This window comes from Ostrea edulis, chromosome 9, assembly GCF_947568905.1.
Source record: "Ostrea edulis chromosome 9, xbOstEdul1.1, whole genome shotgun sequence".
NCBI lineage: Eukaryota > Metazoa > Mollusca > Bivalvia > Ostreida > Ostreidae > Ostrea > Ostrea edulis.
The window spans coordinates 69,543,529-69,566,101 of record NC_079172.1 but is presented as its reverse complement, the minus strand read 5'-3'; the positions used below and the strand labels follow the sequence as shown (position 1 = coordinate 69,566,101).

At 38.3% G+C, this 22,573-nt stretch overlaps 1 protein-coding gene across 1 annotated transcript; it reads left to right on the top strand.

Moving 5' to 3' along the window:
- Positions 1–16,944: 16,944 nt before the first annotated feature.
- On the top strand, positions 16,945–22,196 carry LOC130050608 (starch-binding domain-containing protein 1-like). Its single transcript, XM_056150852.1, has 3 exons — positions 16,945–17,080; positions 17,914–18,138; positions 22,006–22,196. Exons 1-3 carry the CDS (start codon positions 16,945–16,947, stop codon positions 22,194–22,196), a joined length of 552 nt encoding a protein of 183 aa, XP_056006827.1.
- The last annotated feature ends 377 nt before the right edge of the window (positions 22,197–22,573 follow it).

The following is a 22,573-nucleotide window of genomic DNA, read 5'->3' as shown; positions in this document are numbered from 1 at the left end:
AGTAAGGCAAACAATGGATATTTTAGAGTCAGAGATGGCCGCCGCAGAGGGTCAGCCCATGGAAGTTGGGAGAAAAGGAGAAAAGATATCAAATACATTAAAAACAGACTCTGGAGAAAGTCAGTAAAATGGGAGCATGCATATTACAAGACCATGCAGGTAGTACGCAGCCTTTAAGCACCATCATACAACTGCGGCTGAGGGGCATCTATAACAAGACTAAAACTACCTGCATTATCCCCGCCCCTAGCATTGGTGGACAAGTTTCAACATTCATCCCGCCCCCTAGCATGCGTGGACAAGTTTCAACATTCACACCGCCCCTAGCATGCGTGGACAAGTTTCTATATTCCATTGTCAAAAACTTATCACTTTACGTATTAAATTACTGGTATTCAGTTTTTTGTTGTAGTATACCCGTATACATTATATACAACAAATGTATATATACCAAGTGTTATATTATTTCCATTGGCGGTTCCAGAGAAGGGATAGGGGTACTTGGGTTTCCTCTGGAATGTCTGTGCACTTTCAAAAACATATTTCTATTCATAAACTAGAATACAGTATCTATTAAATTAGAGAAAGCGTAAAAATTAAACTCTTTGTATAATTTACTACTAAAAAATGTACAAGACCATTTACATCGGAAAAAGCAGACCCCACTCCCACCCTTAAAATGATATTAGCTCATTTAAGCCAAGAGCTCAAGTTAGCTTTTTCTAATCATATTTTGTCCGGCGTCAGTTCATCCGTAAACTTTCACGTTTCGATTTCTTCTTAAGAATCGCATGCAGGGTTAATTTCAAACAACATGCCACAAAGCATACTTTGGTAAAGAGGATTCAAGTTTGTTCAAATGAAATACCATGCCTTTTTTGAAGTGGAGATAATTAAGAATTGGTAAAAAAAATTGTGGCATCGTTTAAAAATCTCGTCTCAAGAACCACAAACCAAATTTCAATCAATCTCGATATAAATCATCCTTGGGTGAAGGGACTTCAAGTTAGTTTCTTCAAATGTAGAACCATATTCTCTCTCCAATGGGAAGATCATCAATAAAATGTAAATATAGAAAGGGGTCATTTCAAGATCCTCTCAAGAACCACGCGCACTGGGTCAGAAAAGTTGAAACTTACATGGAAGATTTCTGACATAGCGTAGATTCTTCAAACCATGCATGGTCCCTGTAGTATCCAAAAATAATAATTCCTATCATATGTATTCAGATTTAAGATTCTAAGGGGAAGTAGGTTTAATAAATGGAGCATGGCGCGAATTGTGTGTTGATTACTATTTTGTATTCACAATAACTGGCGACGAGAATTTCACAATGGACATGTCATTTATATTTATTTATATTTCCGCAGTTTGTCCCAGATACAGACAAAAACAATACAGGACCGCGGTGGGACAGGTGGTTTAGTCGGCTGGAAAACTTGTCCGTCGCACTGAAGCCGGTAAACCCCGTAGTACCAGATGGCCACGAACCTGACGAAAATGCTATCAAGAGCATAGATGACAGGAAAAAGCCACTACTTTTACATTTCGTTGGTGAAAGGACGCACGATATCTACGAGGCCCAGAAGGGGTATTCGGAACCTAATTACAATGCAACGAAAAGGGTACTCAATGATTACTTTCGCCCCAAGAAGAACACACAAATGGAAATTTATAACTTTTGGTGTTATAAACAGAAAGAGGGCCAATCTCTTGATGAGTTTATTACAGAACTAAAGAAGCTCGCAAAAGACTGCGAGTTTACAAATACAGACAAAGAAATATTATCGCAGGTAATACAGAACTGAAAGTCTAATCAGTTAAGGAGAAGAGCATTGAGAGAGGCAGACAAGATTCTCGATGAGATCATTCAGCTTGGACGAGCTATGGTGATTTCTGACACACAAGCAGCTGCCATGGAGAGACCAGAAGCAATAAGTATCAACAAAGTAAGGATGAAGAAACCTTGTAAGAGTACAGACGAGAGTCGTCCTAAATTCCGTAATTCACGCAGTGAACAGAAACCACAAAGAGATGAGTGTTGGAATTGTGGAGGATCTTTCCTGTACAAAAATCTACCATGTCGAGCAAAGGAACAAGCGTGTCACAGATGTAAGAAAAAAGGACACTTTAAGAAGATGTGTCAGCAAAAACAACAAAAATCGGTGAGAACTGTGACATTGGATGTAAACAACACAGAAGATAATAGTAGTGACTCTGATCTTGGATATTGCTATGGCGTCCAACTTGTAGGCGATGTGAATTCGGTGAGAGGCCCGTACGTCACTGTACACCTCAAAGATGTTCCAACGAAACTTTTAGTAGACAGTGGGTCATCAGTAAACATTCTTGATGAGGATGACTACACAAGGATCGGGAAACTTAAAGTACACAAGAGAAAGGCTCGAGGAAAACATATTCCGTATGGAGTGAATGGAACAATTGATGTTCCGGGGACATGTGATGTGAAGATAGAGACTTCCAAGAACTTTACAGTGGCAACATTTTACGTTGTGAAAGGCAAATCTGGATCCCTGTTGGGATATGACACAGCTAGCAACATGAACATTATCAAAGTAGTAAACGAGATTAAGACATTGGGTGATAAAGTCGAAAACGACTTCCCAGGACTGTTTCAGGGTATCGGGAAGTTGAAAGGACACCAGGTGAAAATTCATATTGATGGATCAGTGCTTCCTGTGGCACAGAAACCAAGGAGAACTTACTCCATTTCATTTGAGGACCAAAGTGGAGAAGGAGTTACAGAATCTAATGAAAAAAGACATTATTGAGAAGGTTGAGGGCGTGTCCACACTATAGGTGTCACCTATAGTGACTCCGCCAAAGAAAAACGGTGAAGATATGCGCCTTTGTGTCGACATGAGGCAGGCAAACAAAGCTGTTTGTAGAGAACGACGCACATTACCTACTATTGAAGAGCTTATTTTGGATCTGAATGGAGCAAAGGTCTTCAGTAAACTAGATCTCCGCAGTGGGTATCATCAACTTGAGCTCCATCTGGAGTCCAGATCCATAACTACCTTCAGCACTCACATGGGCATATATCGTTATAAACGATTAAACTTTGGAATATCTTCAGCGTCAGAAATATACCACGAGACCATTTGACAAATTATCCAGGATATACCCGGAGTCTAAAACATATTTGATGATATAGTGGTGTTCGGAACAGATCTAACACAGCACGCCATGGCATTACAAAGTGTACTGAGGAGACTCTCAGAGTGTGACCTGACTCTTAACCGTAAGAAATGTGAGTTTCGAACAAACAGAATTTCATTTTTCGGTGTTGTATTCTCAGACTGTGGCATATCGCCTGACCCAGAAAGGTAAGTTATTAAGGAATTTGGTAGGCCACAGAATGTCAAAGATCTTAGAAGCTTTTTGGCATGGGTATGACAAATTACAGCTCACGTTTCATTAAAGACTATGCTGAGATCTGTGAACCTCTCAGAGAACTTACTCATAAGAATAAACTATGGGATTGGAACTCGAGGTTAAAAATCTTCCATTACAGCAGTTGAATCCAGGTATAGCCAGACTGAGCGGGAGGCCTTGGCGATAACTTGGGCATGTGAGCACTTTGACCTTTATCTCAGAGGCCTGCACCATTTTACGGTTATCTCAGATCACAAACCATTAGAAACAATTTGGCAGAAATCACGACCAACACTTCGTATTGAGAGGTGGGGACTTCGTCTACAACCCTATAAGTTCAAAATAAAATACTCACCTGGAAGGGAGAACATGGCTGACTACATGTCAAGACACCCAGTTACCTCAACACAACACAGGAACTGGTCGGAAGAGTATGTGAATTTTATCACGTTAGAATCACTTCCACGTGCGATGGAATTGGATGATGTGAGGCGAGCCACAATAAACGACGTAACACTACAAAAGGCTATTGAATTCACACGGACAGGGGATTGGCACACAATGAAGGATATTGGACTGGATGACGTTGATTCTGAAGAACTTAAGGCGATTAGTTCAATACGTGATGAACTGACTGTGAATAGTGACAATCTATTATTACGTGGTACTCGCATTGTTCTTCCCAAAACGCTGCAGGATAAGGTCATAGACATTGCACACAAAGGCCATCAGGGGATGGCTAAAACAAAAGCTTTTCTACGATCTAAAGTTTGGTTTCCTCACGTGGATGGAAGAGTGGAGAATCGTATCACAAACTGCAAACCGTGTCAACTCTTGATTCCAGAACGACATAATATGGAACCCCTGCAGAAGTCCGAACAACCTTGGGGACCTTGGGAAAACCCCAGCATGGACTTCTGTGGACCACTCCCGACTGGAGAGTATCTTTTTGTGATAATTGATGAGTACTCTCGTTACCCTATCGTTGAAGTTGTGAAATCAGTCTCGGCAAGGTCCACTATTCCTGTACTCGATAAGGTCATTAGCGTGTTTGGTATTCCAAGAGTTATCAAGAGTGGTAATGGTAGCCCATTTCAGTCACATGATTGCAGAAGTACCGGTATGCAGAGCACATGGGTTTTACACATAGACGGATAACACCAAGATGGCCCAGAGCTAATGCCCAGGTAGAAAGCTTTAATAAACCCCAATCTAATTAAAATCAGATCCTAAAATACGCTCACAATCGCTACAATACGCAGAGTATACGGCGCGGATCTAAGAAGTCTGATTTTAATTAGATTGTAATAAACCCCTAATGAAAGCAGTTCGCTCAGCTAACATTGATGGACTTAATTGGCGCCAAGAACTCTACAAGTTCTTGAGACAGTACAGATGCACACCACATGTATCAACCGGTAAAACAGCATTTGAATTAATCTTCAGTAGAAGTCCAAAGACTAGATTACCAGCAGTAATCAACAGAGAGGGGACTTCTACAAACCTTCAAGTCAGAGAGAGAGAGAGAGACAGTCAGAGAAAGTATCAGATGAAATCCTACGCAGATAGTAGAAACTGCAAAATCAAGAGACATTTGTGTAGGTGATACCGTCGTAATGAAGAGAGAAAACCATGAAGACAAGTTACAAGATGGAACCAAGAATTGTGACGAACAAGAAAGAACCAATGATCACCGTCGATGGACAGGCAACGCGCAACGTTTCACAATTCAAGAAAGTTGGTCCAGAAGTCAGAGTGGAGTTGTTGGAGAAGGCTAGGAAAAGAGACAATAGTGAAATAGAGATTGACTTACCGGTGCTACCCAAAGCTAGTCAAACCGCGTCCGAACACTCTAAGCAAAGTACGTTGCCCAAGACACCGCCACGACGCAGTCAGAGGAACCGAGAGATGCCCAAGAAGTTGAAGGACTATGTATTGTACGGAAAGTGCATAATCTACCTTGTCTTGATTGTTTAAGTATGTTTTTGCAATGAATAGGGGCATAATAATCCCCTGCAAAGACATAGGACTAGGAAGTTCTTATTATGATTTAATTTTGCATTATTCATTGTAATTGGGTTTTTTTTAAATGCAATGTTGTATTCAGTGCAATATGTTGTCTTCTTTGCCAGGATTATCTCCATCGATTAGAACTCTAGTGACAATTAACTAAAAATGGGAGAGATGTATTATCCGGAAATAATTATTCCTATCATGTGTATTCCGGTTTTAGATTGTATGGGGAAGTAGTTTTAATAAATGGAGCATAGCTCGAATTGTGTGTTGATTACTATTTTGTATTCACAATAGTCCTCAGGGTAGAGTGGATTCTCAATAGAGAGTCAAAGTTGTACGGTCCCCGGGGTAGAGTGGATTTTCAATAGAGAGTCAAAGTTGTACGGTCCCCGGGGTAGAGTGGATGTTCAATAGAGAGTCAAAGTTGTACAGGGGGATATATAGGATAAAACTTGAAAAATCTTCTCAAGAACAACAGAGCAATGATTACTAATATTAATATGCAAGCATTCTCTGGTAGTGCAAATTCAAGTTTGTTCAAAGTGTATTCCCTAGGGGTATAGTGGGGCGACAGCAGGGAATCAAAGTTTTACACGTAAATAATTCCAATGTTATTTATTACATTTGTTTTGAATGGACAAAAATAAAGCTAAACGAGAATTTACACATCAAAAAATCCAAAAATGCGATATATTCATACGCACATAAGAACAAATATTATAAGGCTGGGAAACCATTCAAATTTTTGAAATTGATACTAGAGTGAACGAATTGGAATTACAAGAATCAAACATTCTTTTTGAAGAATGTATCGATGCGTTAATTACGGACATTTTACTCACAAACTTAACATAAAAGTGCTTCGCACTTTTTTTCAATTTGTGAGTAAAATGTCTAGAGTTTACACATCGATACATTCTTCAAAACAAATGTTTAATCCTAAATATAATGTATAGGAAAACCTATAAAGATACTACAGCGCTAGCCTGGCATGGCCATGAATATTCATATTGATATACAGACATCCCCAGGTAGTGCAGATTGAAGTTTGCTTAAATCATAACTTCCGGGGGTCGGATGGAACCAAAATAGAGGATCAATGTTTTACATTGGGATATGTAGGATCAATCTTTAAAAATCTTCTCAAGAACAACAGGGCCCTGGTGACTCATATTTTAAAATAAGCAAACATCCACGGGTAGTGCAGATTCAAATTTGTTCAAAATGTGCTCCCTGGGGGTAGGGTGAGGTCACAATAGTTAATCAAAGCTCTACATTAAAATACATAGGGGAAATCCTCACCTCAATAACAGCAGGGCTATGATTAGTCATGCAAGCATTCGCAGGTAATGTGGATTGAAGTTTGTTCAAATCATGACCCACCCACCCCCTCTCGGGGGTAGGATAGGACCGTGCAATAGGGGATCAAAGTTTGATACGAGAATATATAGGGACACTTCTTTAAAAACTCTTTTCAAGAGCATCGGTCAATGATACGCAAACATCTTCAAGTAATATATATTTAAGTTTGTTCAATTCAGGTGTCCCATGAAGAAGTTTGATATAGGAATATACAGGCCTTTTCAAGATTAGCAGGACCACACTGACTCATATCAAATTGCAAATGTTCCTAAATCCTAAAAGTGTTGATTCCATTTCTTATGCCCCCATGACTAAAGGCGGAGGAGGGGGTGGTGGTATTATTTTGTCCTGTCTGTCTGAAACTTAAACCTCTCTCATATAAGTTTGATGCTTCATGAAGAGCGTTAACGCGTTATGAAATGCATGCTGGCGTGAAGCGTTGCTGTTCGGAATCTCCTGTATTTTCAAAAATGAAATTTATTTTTTTATATTTGCATTTTAATTTCACTTGTGTCGGAATATTCCTAGCTGTTCAAATAGGCGTGCTATACTTATCAAGATCCATACCCCAGGGCGTGTTTTTATGTCTTATATTAGGGACTGATTCATGATTCCCAAACCCCACCTTCATATTTTTGGGTTGTTCTTTTTTTCATTTTAATTAAATGATTGATCAAAATCTACTGTTTAATCCGTTTAAAAGGTTTCACACAAAAATGAAGGTTATATATCATGACAGAAGCTCATGACAGAGAGTTTATTATTTGTTTTGAAAACAAAGATTGGGGAATGTTATTGTTTACAAAGTTTTCAAAATAAATGGATATCGATCCAAGTTTATTATATATATTTCTAAAGTTAATTTTGTGGTGTGCAAACAAAATTACACTGGTTTGTTTGTAAACATGAAAAGAGTCTTTGTTTACATAACGCAAAGTTATGGCTAAACTTTTGCTTTAATTCTTGCATTCAGAAGGTCCAAAATTTTGTTGTCAACATTAAATGAGTTATATTTTTAACATCAAAAATTATTTTTTGAAATAATGATAATTTTAAAAATCGTGAACATGCAGTCCCTTAAATTTAAGACTGTAATTTAAATATATTTGAAGAAAATCTAACGTATAACGATAAATCAGCGAATATCAATATCGGACATCGCAAGTGGCGTAGTTTCCTATGAAGCACGGAAGCATGTGCTTCCACATTGTTGCGGTAAAAAAATGAAATAATTTAAAGTCAAGTTAGATATATTAAGAAAAAATATGGCATAAAAGTTAGTGTTGTATTATGTTTATCAATCAAAATACTCAAGAATAGGCCCACACCTCCCAAAAAATGTACATTGTACATGTACTAGAACCTCTTTTAAAAGGTTTCGGATCCAGGAATCGAATTTGGTTTGCATATTTGTTTCATATCGCAGTTTCCGGTTTGCATTGTCAATTTGTCGGTTTTAATTTTATTAATTTACACAGTTGACAGTCAGTTACCTTTTGTATGTGTGTGATGCTGGCTTTTTGGCAATTGGCAGCTTAAATTCCCATGGAATAAATCATGTGGCAGCTAAACAGCGCTTCAGGATTTTGTAAGAATTGAATTAACACGTATATGTTACGTGCTTCAAAGAAGTAACGCACTTTCATGCCTTCGTAACGAAATCTGACATAGGTTATGTGGAGCATTTAATTTGTTCACTTTATTTCTTTACCTGTATCATCATTAAGTGATTCAAAATGACGGATGCATCTCAATAATGAAATTAGTGTTGTTTTCCGACTCGGAATGGCTTAGAGCAGCATCCAGTTTGTCTGCATCCAGTTTGCCTGGGTTCTCTTGCAAATAAAAGCCATGCCAATACATACATGTACCTGATATTTGTTTATTTTCAGATAAGGCACCGGTGTGCAAATGCATACTGGGAGCGAGTTTTTTGTCATCGGTTGTCATCAACTTTCCACTGAGTCAATACCGCCACCTGTGTGTGTATCACCATTCCCTCATTGTACAGAAATTGCAGCTTTGGCGCCTTGTCACAGCTAGAATTGCTTTCCTGGATGTCAAGGACCTGATTGTCGGAAGCATCCTATTCTACTACTTTAGAACATTTGAAAGAAGATATGGTTCAAGAACGTTTGTCGTGTGTATTCTCTAAATCTCTATCTGCATTGACTTGTTAAAAAAAATAGATACAAAATTGTTTTCAACATTGCTGAACTGGCTTCAAATTGACTGATTTATTTTTCTCTCTCATTTCTGCTTTATTATTTTTTTTTAAATCAAAAATTAAAACACTCAAACAAACTGGTATGATAGAGGGTGACATGTCGGACGTCACACATATACACTCATGTAATTACATATTTATATATTTAATTTCAGGCGCAGTTGATTGGATTTTTTATATTTGGGAGTGTATTAGAGTTGTCTGCTGTCCATGTGTGCAAACTTTTACATTTTAATATGGAGCCTTTGCCATCTGGCCCATAAGTGTTTGTGTAGCATTAATTTAGATTAATTCCCTTCTCTGCACAATCCTGTTCTATGTACTAGTACATAATATAGGAATACTTAATACTGTTAGGAGTGTTGAGGTGTTGACACAGGGTATACCGTCCGTATTTTTTGTTTACTGTATCTATCTTGACTCCTTTCGGGGCTGTTTGTTAATTACAGGTATACCAAACGATCGAGCTCCTAAAGTTTGAAGCCATACATGAACACCTGTTAATTCTGGATGTCACTACACATGTAGACTATGGTGTTTTCCTTTTCACATGCATTGTTTATATATTATACTCAAACTTTGATAAGGATCACTAGGTTATATGTGTGTAATTTACCACTAACATAACAAAAGACATAAATTTGACTCAGAAACGTGTTTACTCAGGTTATGAATGAAAATTTATGAACGGCATGAACTTTTATCAATACGGAATGCTTGAAATCTGATAACAACACCAAAAGGCATTTCATTACAAAAAGTTAACAGCAAACCAGAGAAAGAATTACACAGTTTTTGGGGATAGTCCATCATTACACTTAGTCGATGAAGTGTCAATACCGGGTATGGCCTCCCCTTGCATCAATGACGGCTTGACAACGTCGAGCCATGCTGTCAATAAACACCCGGATGTTTCCAATGGGAAGGTTCATTCTCGAGTTGAGACCTGCATTGTGAAGCCGATTCCGTATTGTCTGAGTGGACACATTCACCCCCGAGGCGTTCAGGAGATCGCTACGTAGGCTGGTTGCTGTCCAGAAGGGATGGCGTCGTGCCTGAAGAGCCACAAAATGGTCTTGGCGTTGGGTTGGCGACCTCTGACGATCACCCCCATGTCGGTGTGCTGCTGTACCAAAAGTTTGCTGTCGGTTCCAGGCCCTGTTTACAATGCTCTGGCTGACGTTTAGTGCATTTGCAACGTCACGTTGTGAATAGCCAGCGTCAAGCATTCCAATACATCTGCCCAGTTGTTCTGTCGTCAGGCGACGCCTTACACGTTGAGGGGGTATTGTGTTGATAAACGTAGTGTAAACACTCAAGTGAGTTTGAAATTTTAGAAAGAATCAGACACCGATGCCTGAGTGAAAATCGTGCAATGGTAGCAAAAGCATAAACTGTGATGAGAAACGCATTTCCCATGGCATGAAATACACGTGCAAGTTTGTTGAAGACGTTTTTGATTTCACTTGGACACAATATTGCCAGTTATGCAGTTATTAATTTTTTAAACAGAAAAAGTATCTATGATCCTTATCAAATTTTGAGTAGTATATATTATACCCATGCATTAAATGTATCTGTACATGTAATGGTATACACAATGTACATACGAAATTTGCTTTTGTTTGTGCATGACTGTTGCGTGTATTAATGTACAATTTGCGATAATTTCATGAAATATATACATGTATACTCGGTACTTGTACAAAAATATATTACATTGAATATATCCAGAACTGTAAAATATGCTGTATCACGATTCCGGTTTTTTAAATTTTTTATTAATTGATGAAATATACATGTACATGTATTTTAATACTTGATTATGAAATAAGTGGAATCCCAGGGAAAAATCCGAAACATTTCGAGTAAATATATCATTTTGCGTTCAGCGTGCGCTCAGCGTTCGTTCACCGTTCACTTTGCGCTCTGCGTTCGCTCACCGTTCACCAAATTGCGTTCACCGTTCGCTATGCGTTCGTTCACCGTTCGCTCTGCGTTCGTTCATCGTTCGCTCACCGTGCGTTCACCGTTCGCTCACCGTTCAAGTGGGAAAGAAGAACGTTTCAGGGACTGTAATCAAAGACAATAACTATATATGAGCAATGACGTCATTTTATTGCTTTGAGAAGCAGGGTGGGCATTGTTCTCGGCGTATATCCATAACCAAACAAACAAACAATAAACAAAAAATTGCCCTAGTCATCAGGTGAGTCTGAAGGTAGAACTATATTTTGTTAGACATCTGTAAAGACAAACGCCGTGGACAACGCCCATCCATCGTCGGTTACCAACGGGTGCTTCTATTCGATTCTCTCCATCATCACCAATATAGGTTGCTGTAAATCCTTTTGATTTCAAAAAAATCGTCTGTTCCTTCATAATAGCAAGGAGGGGACTAACAATAAGTACGTGTGCCAGTTGTGGTTGGTACATACGTTCGTAAAACAAACGGAATGCCATGTAACAGAGTGATTTTCCACCACCAGTTCTCAGGGAGAGGAACTCATCCCGGTTATCTAAATGGCTACTGATTGCCTTTTCCTATTGAACACTTAGCTTTTCCACTTCAAAAACTTTTCCGACTTTCGTCAATAATGGCGTTTTCCATACTTGATTGTTTTCCGAATATCATTTTGAAAGGTGTTACGTGATTGATCGGGCTCTCCGAGTAAAGTTTACTCGGACGTGATTTGATTGGTTACTCCCGTCATGCATAATTAATGAGAAACGAGCAAAAATAGCATCAGACAACCACGGATATGAGGGAGCGTGAGTGGACTCAAAACCGTGGTTTGCGACGATGACGCCCACCCTGCTTCTCAAAAGTGACTTAACGTCAAAGCAATAAAACAATGTCATTGCTCATATATAGTATTGTCTTTGATCACCTGTAAAATATTAACGACACTGAATATATCTTTAATATTTTTAGGGAATGATGCTCATGGTGTATACATTCATTTAACATCAAAAAATAATTTTCGAAAAAAATTCACATAAGGGTTTTTTAATTGGTTTTTTTTTTTTGGCTTGGAATGGCTCAATTAATGTTTAGTACATCTCATTGTATGAATATAATGATTAATCCAGAGAAGAATTATATTTTGAATTGATTTATTTTTGCCAAACAATCCAAAAATAAAATTACTTTTTTGTTATAGGTATATGAAAATTTGTTATATTCTTAATGTAATGCTAAGATTCTGATAAAAATTCCTGCACACAGTCACACTCCCTTAAAATGTGTATTATTGTCTCGTCTTCTGTATTACGAAATAATTCTGGTGTGGTTTTTTTAATTTCAAATAAAAACGAGTTTGTTGCTAACATTCTATTTATAATCCTGAATTGGAACCACTGTAATTTGTGATTTTAAAAGGTAACAAATTTATCAGATTCCATTAATTCGAAAGTTTCATTCCACTTCTCTCTACATGTTGCTCCTGTGTTGTTTTGATCACTAGTGCTTGAGTTCAGGACCCCCCCCCCCCCAGAATAAGCTACATGAGGTGATTTAAATATTTTTTTGTTGAAAATATTTCTAATATATGTCAACAACGTCTTGCATACCCCTAAAGTTCAAAATAATTCAAAATAAGCCCTTTTAAAAAAATACCCTCACTGGTTATTATAACAGAACTGCTAACCAGTGAGGGTAAAACAATTTTATTATCTTATATTATTTTTTGTAATTTATAACAGAACTGCTAGAGGGGGGGGGGGGCGGGTGGTTCTGAACCCAAGTACCTGTGGTTTTGATTTAGAATTTCGTAAAATGGTTTTCATCTTTTGCATTTTAATAGAATATATACTTAACTGTATTAAGGGGAGGGGAGTTTTAGTAAGGGGAACAATAAAGTTTACCTTTCTGAGACAGGTTTTCACGGCTTGTATTATACCTGTGTAATCTAAAAATAAAATGTTTTAATAATGGTGGGATAGAGGCTGACAGATTCCTCATAGGAATATAATTTACCTTCTTCATTGACAAGATCATTAACAAAATGTACATTATAGTCATACAAGTGCATACCTAGAAGATAGCTTTTACCACCTAATGAGAAAATTGGGATCAAGAAAGAATGGTATATACATGTATAGACTACCTGATATATATTTTCATTGATTTTATCTTTTAAACTTAATCCAGGCTTTTAAAATAACATCTACCCAAAATCTGTTATTAGTTTTACATGTTCTAAGTACATGTAAGTCTTTCCACAGGTAAGTATTCTAATCCAAATATTGAGTTGGAAAGGGAGAGATTTTATACCGTTTCATTTGAAACCACCGCGGTGCATATATTCACCTTTATGTGCTAAAAATCATAATTTACCAAGATTTCTATTGTGACGTCATGCAATTGCGCACGCAAAATCATGAAAAACAATAGCGTGATGTCATAATACGAAGGTGCATCCTGACGAGTTGCTACAAAGGCATCAGTCATTATTCACTCTTCCACGCCCCGCCCACCGTTGACAACGAACGTCACATGTTTTCAGACTCCGTCAACTTATGTAAACAACATGGTGGGCGATTTCGATCTTATACAGGATACCTTTTCAATCGCCTCGTTTACTCGTGAATTTTCACAGAACAGTCCGTCAAAGGGTTTGACATACTTCAGAGAAGGTTATGTTCACATAATTTCAGTGGGTAAAAACGCGGAAGAAACAGTAATTATAACTTATTTGTTAGCGCTAGATGCTTTCGCTGCATTTGAAGTAAAGAAACACTACATCGTCTAACCATCGATTTACAGGATTCGGCTGTCATCGATGCTTACTGTTCATGCACAGCTGGGTTAATATTACGAAACGTTTTCCGAGATTTGAATAATTGTTTTGTTACGGAATTGACGATATTTGTTGTTCGGTTGAAACTGAATAACTATATCATATATGCTGCGTTGACCGGTTCAATAAAATGTTTCATCTGCTTGCTTGCTTTTGCATCTTTTATTTTACTATTATCTATGATTTACTTATGAAAAACAGTTAAATATTATCAAGAATTTACATTGCAGCTCAAATACCATCTGTGATCTCCATTAAATGTTCAACTTCAGTTATACTTGAATGGATATTGTAGATCTAGATATCTACATTGAGATATTTACATGCATAATTTTTTTTAATGGTTATGGGTTAATTAGATCATTCCAAGTTTTTATTCCACGTGCACCCAAATATCTATTTCTATTAAAAAAAAAACAACTTGCAAATCAACAGAAAGAATGTGTACAATGTTTGATAGACATCACCATTTTGACAGTACAGTCAAGAATATGTTAAATGACACACAATGGAAAACTTGGATTATAAACAAGAATATTATAAAGACTAGGACCAAAAAACAATTTCCTGTTCGTAAAACATCTGTTTTAATTAGTTACCCAACCTCTTGTACTATAGTACATATTGTAATTACATAGGATCAGCAACACAATATAATACTTAGTTAAAGGAGTAGTTTATCATAAATAGGACAATAAATTAAGTACCACATGGTTTTTTTTATTTTCAACAAATAATTCAAAACTATGGAATAATCATTGTTCTTTAAGAATAAATGGTTTACAATATCTGTCTATTTTAATTGTCAATAAATCAGCACAAATTCTTACATTTTCTTAGTTGTGAGCATTCACACATTTCGAAGGAAAATTTAAGTAATCTACTAGTTTATATTCATCATAATGTAAGTTTTCCCAAAGTTAGACATAAATTTACTCTCTTATAAAATGTTTATCATTTTAAATAAATTCCTCACATTATATACAAGTAGTACACAATGAATTCACATGCCCTACAATTTGCTCTTCAACCCTGGGTTTTGCCCAAGAGTTAGTAGGGTGCAAACTATCCAACTTTATTGATGTCTCCATATATATACATATACTAACTTTTGGGAATACACTGACAGAGAGACATATTTCCCCCTGGTTCTTTGGATATCGTGAAACCTTTGTCTGCCATAATGAATTCCCCTTCCAGAATAATTCAACCCACCATCAGTTAACAAAGGAGTTTGTAAAATCCACTATTCTCTGTAACAGCAAAATCTGACATAGATCCAGTAAATAATTCACTAACAAATATGATAATAATAATAGCCTTTATTTATCCAAGATAACACATACAGCTAGTTTCCATTGTGTCCCCTAAAGGAGCACAATCCACAAGTCCCCTTTAGGTTGTAGCTGATTTGTAGTCAGAATGTATAATTTGTAACTGTAGTTTTAAAAAAGATTGTTTCTGTGATTTCCTTTCTGCACAATCAATGATAGCGATGGTTGTTGGGAATTGAGCTTTTATTCAGTTGGCATGTTGTTAATATCATTCCTATAGGACTATATTGAAACACAACCTAACACAACATAAGGTCAATTCAGGCACAGAATATATCACTGATACACTGTGTTGAAATACAAAATCTTGATGCCAAGTCCTTGATTTCAAAATTATGTCCCAGCCTCATCAGTGTTAATAACAACTGCGATTGTTTTGTCATATTTGTTATGTCCCTCCTTTTTTACACACCGGGGAATTTGCTCAGATGTATAAAAAAAACTCTAACAAAGTACAAAATGTGGTATGTCTCAAATTGATATAATATAAAAACAACCCTGGTTTTTTTTTTCTCTAGCTGTAGAGTACTGTTAATGTCAAAAGGAGTGGCCTGTTGGTGGGGTTAATCTTGGGCTTCCATTGATAACTGGAGTTACAGATGATGATTAAGTATGCTCTGTTGATGAAAGGCATTTTCTGCTGTTGTTAACTGGTCTTGTAAATTCTCTAACTTGTGCTCTGTTACAAGTATATCCAATGAATCTATAAAGAAACAACAACAATTTTTTTTTAGCATTTGGAAGTAAAACATAGATGCTGAGAGGGGCCATGAAATTTTAAAAGGTGACCTGACCTATTACATGAAAGATCCTATGCATACATTACACCCAACAATTTATTAGCTACTTATAAAATTTCAGTTTGCTCGAATTATTATGAAATCTAAATTCGAATTTAAAACCATTTACTAGTATTACAAAATATATATGGGGACATAACTTCTATTGATATTTAAAAACTTTGACCACGGAATTAGTCTGATTACTGAAACTTTAGAACTTTATCCCCTGGTATGATCTATTGTAGGAATCATCGAACAAAAACCTTGAATATGGCGCTCTTACAGTCATGTTATGATATGTATGGCTGAGCAGGGAAAATTTAAGACACCAGACCAGAAACTGCATATATATTGGTGTAAACATTAAATGAATTGACCCTAGATATGGAAATAGTTTAGATATGGGATTCTGTTTTTAAATAGATAATAGTATAGTTAAAAAAATAGTATTGTGTAGCTCTTAGCAGAGGTGCTTGGGTTCATGACACCCCCCTCCCTTGAATAACCAAGCTACACGAATTGTTATATTCAATGGGGGAAATTCTTAAAAAGAGCTATTTTGGGGTATGCATGACATTGTTGACATGCATTAGTAGGATTTTCAACAAGAAATAATTTAAATCAAGTCGTGCAGGTTATTCGGCTACACCGGTCCATTCTGCTCTTACTGTGGGGCCTACCGCACGCCTTTATCCAACGTAAACATTAATCTTTATGTGATTTGGGGTTTGGAAATTGGATAAACATTACTTCTAGTATCCTTTCTGGGTAACGTGAATCACTGTTGCATTTCCCCGATGCACATAATTCCACCAATTTTATGAGAACTCGAAGTAATCAGGCTAAAACATCTGTACCTCAAAACCTCCGTCATCATAAGTTTTGACGGAGGTAATGGCGGACAATTCTTCCGCGATTCTGATTGGCTGTGCGGAGATGATAACCGCACCTCCCCTGACGACAGTGGAAGCGTGAATTCAAGACAGTGTTCGCTGTTTCTGTAACTTAAATTCTGAATTACCATGGAAATTAAAGAGAAGACTGTGTGGGTCCAATTTCGGACCCACTATGTTACCAACAGCGAAGATCTTGTTTTGGGTATCACTGGTTCCCTCCCAGAGTTAGGGCAGTGGAATGTGACACGAGCTGTAGTTGCAGGTAAATTACCATATTGATCAAAATTACCAGTAAGGCAACTTATAAGGATTATTTTTTTATTTTCTTCCCCGATGACAATCTGAGGTGTGTTTCATTTTTTAATCTAAAGCCTTTTTATTTGCTATTTTCAGAACTTTTGAATCTATTAGATAAATTTATTTGGAACAAGTTCACTGATATCATTAATGATTTGTAACATACCGCTAATCACTGATATCATTAACGATTTATAACACACAGCTAATCACTGATATCATTAACGATTTGTAACACACGGCTAATCACTGATATCATTAATGATTTGTAACACACAGCTAATCACTGATATCATTAATGTATGTGCACATCGATTTTATATAATCTTTTCTCTCACATTTGTGAAGCGCTTTAGAGAAGTAATGTTGATAGGGAGCTATATAAATCTTTTTTAATTACAATTACTAACAATTTGTAACACACAGCTAATCACTGATATCATTCATGATTTGTAACACACAGGTAATCACTGATATCATAAATGATTTGTAGCATTCAATCAATTTATGAAGACAGAATGTCTTTCTTTAATAAATTTGAATTCTTCATAGTAAACAATTAAGTTAAAACTCTTAATCATATTCATGCATTACTGATTGTGAAATCAAATTTACCAGATATACTGTTTAACTTTTTTTAACATAGTTAAGATTGATGAAGCATAGTATGATGAAGTGGAAAATTGTGTTGATTCTAGTGAAACAAAGGCAAATATTTATCCTAATTTATACTAAGATATTTCAAATTCCAGATAATAACACGTCTAGTTCATTTCTAAATATTTTTGAAATTTACAGATGAAATTCCCAAAAGTTCAGGAGAATGGGTTGTTTTAATGGAACTTCCAGCAAATGTCACGTTTGACTGGAAGTGGGTGGTACTTTCCCAGGAAAATGCTACGATGACCGCATTCCGGTGGGAAGAGCGAGATAATAGAAGCACTGAGCTGCAGGGACAGGGTCAACGATGTTACGCCGCGTGGAATGACGACGCGGCGTATGAAATCATCCCCAAATTTCCAGGTATATAAGTTTGAAGTAGAAGTATATACTGTTTTGATATATACCCATCAATGTATCGTTTTTTTGATACTGTAAATTTCACAGAGTGTGATCTGGTTTTCCGATCACCACACTGTGGTTTTCTGATTCCGTATCAGTGTTCTCATCTTCACAAGGCAAGGGTTATTGATTCGTTATTAGAGCGAGGTAACCACTGTTAGTGCGAGGTAACCACTGTTAGTGCGAGGTAACCACTGTTAGTGTGAGGTAACCACTGTTAGTGTGAGGTAACCACTGTTAGTGTGAGGTAACCACTGTTAGTGCGAGGTAACCACTGTTAGTGCCAGTGCGAGGTAACCACTGTTAGTGTGAAGTAACTACTGTTAGTGCGAGGTAACCACTGTTAGTGCGGGGTAACCACTATTAGTACGAGGTTACCACTGTAAGAGCGAGGTAACCACTGTTAGTGCGAGGTAACCACTGTTAGTGCGAGGTAACCACTGTTAGTGCGGGGTAACCACTGTTAGTGTGAGGTAACCACTGTCAGTGTGAGGTAACCACTGTTAGTGTGAGGTAACCACTGTTATTACGAGGTAACCACTGTTAGTGCGGGGTAACCACTGTTAGTGTGAAGTAACTACTGTTAGTGCGAGGTAACCACTGTTAGTGCGGGGTAACCACTGTTAGTACGAGGTAACCACTGTTAGAGCGAGGTAACCACTGTTAGTGTGAGGTAACCACTGTTAGTTCGAGGTAACCACTGTTAGTGCGAGGTAACCACTGTTAGTGTGAGGTAACCCCTGTTAGTGCGAGGTAACCCCTGTTAGTGCGGGGTAACCACTGTTAGTGTGAGGTAACCACTGTAGTGTGAGGTAACCACTGTTAGTGCGAGGTAACCACTGTTAGTGCCAGTGCGAGGTAACCACTGTTAGAGCAAGATAACAACTGTTAGTGTGAGATAACCACTGTTAGTGCGAGGTAACCACTGTTAGTGTAAGGTAACCACTGTTAGTGCGAGGTAACCACTGTTAGTGCGAGGTAACCACTGTTAGTGCGAGGTAACCACTGTTAGTGCCAGTGTGAGGTAATCACTGTTAGTGTGAGGTAACCACTGTTAGTGCGAGGTAACCACTGTTAGTGCCAGTGTGAGGTAGCCACTGTTAGTGTGAGGTAACCACTGTTAGTGTGAGGTAACCACTGTTAGTGTGAGGTAACCACTGTTAGTGTGAGGTAACCACTGTTACTGTGAGGTAACCACTGTTAGTGCGAGGTAACCACTGTTAGTGCGGGATAACCACTGCTAGTGCGATGTAACCACTGTTAGCGCGAGGTAACCACTCTTAGTGCGGGGTAACCACTTTTAGTGTGAGGTAACCACTGTTAGTGCGAGATAACCACTGTTAGTGCCAGTGTGAGGTAACCACTGTTAGTGTGAGGTAACCACTGTTAGTGTGAGGTAACCACTGTTAGTGCGAGGTAACCACTGTTAGTGCGGGGTAACCACTGTTAGTGTGAGGTAGCCACGGTTAGTGCGAGGTAACCACTGTTAGTGCGAGAAAACCACTGTTAGAGCGATGTAACCACTGTTAGTGCGAAGTAACCACAGTTAGTGCGAGGTAACCACTGTTAGTGCGGGATAACCACTGTTAGTGCGATGTAACCACTGTTAGCGCGAGGTAGCCACTCTTAGTGCGGGGTAACCACTGTTAGTGCGAGGTAACCACTGTTAGTGCGAGGTAACCACTGTTAGTGTGAGGTAACCACTGTTAGTGCGAGGTAACCACTGTTAGTGAGGTAACCGCTGTTAGTGTGAGGTAACCACTGTTAGTGCGAGGTAGCCACTGTTAATAACCACTGCTAGCGCGAGGGAGTCACTGTTACTGCGGGGTAACCACTGTTTGTGCGAGGGAACCACTGTTAGTGCGAAGTAACCACTTTTAGTGCGAGGTAACCACTGTTAGTGCGAGGTAACCACTGTTAGTGCGAGGTAACCACTGTTAGTGCGAGGTAACCACTGTTTGTGCGAAGTAACCACTGTTAGTACGAGGTAACCACTGTTAGTGCGGGGTAACCACTGTTAGTGCGATGTAACCACTGTTAGCGCGAGGTAGCCACTCTTAGTGCGGGGTAACCACTGTTAGTGCGAGGTAACCACTGTTAGTGCGAGGTAACCACTGTTAGTGTGAGGTAACCACTGTTTGTGCGAAGTAACCACTGTTAGTGCGAAGTAACCACTGTTAGTGCGGGGTAACCACTGTTAGTGCGAGGTAACTACTGTTAGTGTGAGGTAACCACTGTTATGCGAGGGAACCACTGTTAGTGCGAGGTAACCACTGTTAGTGCGAGGTAACCACTGTTAGTGTGAGGTAACCACTGTTAGTGCGAGGGAACCACTGTTAGTGCGAGGGAACCACTGTTATTGCGAGGTAACCACTGTTAGCGCGAGGTAACCACTCTTAGTGCGGGGTAACCACTGTTAGTGCGAGGGAACCACTGTTAGTGTGAAGTAACCACGGTTAGTGCGAAGTAACCACTTCTAGTGCGAGGTAACCACTGTTAGAGCGAGGTAACCACTGTTAGTGTGGGTTAACCACTGTTAGAGCGAGGTAACCACTGTTAGTGTGGGTTAACCACTGTTAGAGCGAGGTAACCACTGTTAGTGTGACGTAACCACTTAGTGCGACGTAACCACTGTTAGTGCGAAGTAACCACTGTTAGTGCGAGGTAACCACTGTTAGTGCGAGGTAACCACTGCTAGAGTGAGGTAACCACTGTAAGTGCGAGGTAATCACTGTTAGTGTGAGGTAATCACTGTTACTGCGAGGTAACCACTGTTAGTGTGAGGTAACCATTCTTAGTGTGAGGTAACCACTGTTAGTGCTAGGGAACCACTGTTAGTGTGAGGTAACCACTGTTAGTGCTAGGGAACCACTGTTAGTGTGAGGTAACCACTCTTAGTGCGAGGTAACCACTGTTAGTGCGGGGTAACCCCTGTTAGTGCGAGGTAACGAATCAGTAACCATTGAATTGTGAGGATGCAGTATTCTCTCAAACTGATAACGTCACAATGCATCAACGCAACGTTTTTTGTGGAAAATATTGACCGCGTCAAACAAAACTGTGTAAACAAAATATAATTTCACTGTACATATATCTGTATTTTTGAGAATTTGGATTACATTTAGTATCTTATAAATGTGGGTTTAAAATGCATAAGAGGGTATATTATGAATTTAACATTACTACATGTACAGTAACTTGATCCGAAGAGTTGGATCACGTCTCGTAGACAGGTGCGGATCATCAGATCAAAGTCGACGCTTCGCGTCTCGTGTGATCTGATGATCCGCGCCTGTCAACTCGACGGGACCCGACTGTTTGGATCAAGTTACTGTAGTAATAATATATTTTTACATGTATAGTCTAATTCTTATTGTATTCTATTTTGTGACTGATCAAATAAAACTAGAATATGCAATTTATTTTGTATAATCTGGTTTGGCAAGAGAACACCTTCCCCTACGGCAACTAGCACTTCTTTCACTATATGGCCCCCCGTAATAATTTTGGTTCCATGTCCTGCCTGGAGCTCGGACTTGACACTAATCTGGATCACCCCAACGTTTGTGTATACACATGCACAGACTATCATAACATTATGTGCAAACAGTGGCGGATTTAGAGAGTCTCGGTGGTTTCAATCCTGTTTTTCATCAATTTATTTTGCCAATTTGGGGTCTTCATCCCCCAATTTTGGGAGCGGAAAAGATACGAATCTGGTTAGCACCCCCCTTCTTTTGAACATTTTCTAGATTCACCACTGATAGCTTTATATTCATTTTGTAATTAGTTTTGGCTTTCCTTAAGTATTGAACACCTCTATTTCAGTTGATGAATGGAAATGGATGGATGATGGTGATCAGGATGATGAAGAACAATCTCCTGAGAGTGAACATGTTCCCCCGAGGCGTGTAGATGTAGGCTACCTTACTAGTGTCGTGGTATCATCCTATCAGGATATCCGACACAAAGTGGTAGCCTTTTGTCAGTCGATAAGGGGGATTTTCAGAAGAGGCTGAATAGATGAGGACAGTTATATGCTACAGATAGATTATTTCTGCATGAATCCAATGATTTATTTATTATTGTCTTCTACCTCATGTGAATAAATTCTGATGATTTGTGTAACTGTCGCTAACTGAATTCAATGCTTTATTTTTTATTCTAATCTACCTCATGTGAATAAATTCTAATAATTTGTGTAACAGTCGTTAACTTTTTAAGTCGATCTAGTTCATCAGTAGACTAACAAATTGTATTTCTATCCCGCTTTATATCTTAATTAAACAGCACAGAGCTGGAAAACGGTCAAAAGCCGGTTAATCATTGATTTAAACTTTTACCGATTTACAAAGAGTCAGCAGTGTCACCCGGGGAATCGGTAACATGTCTTCCG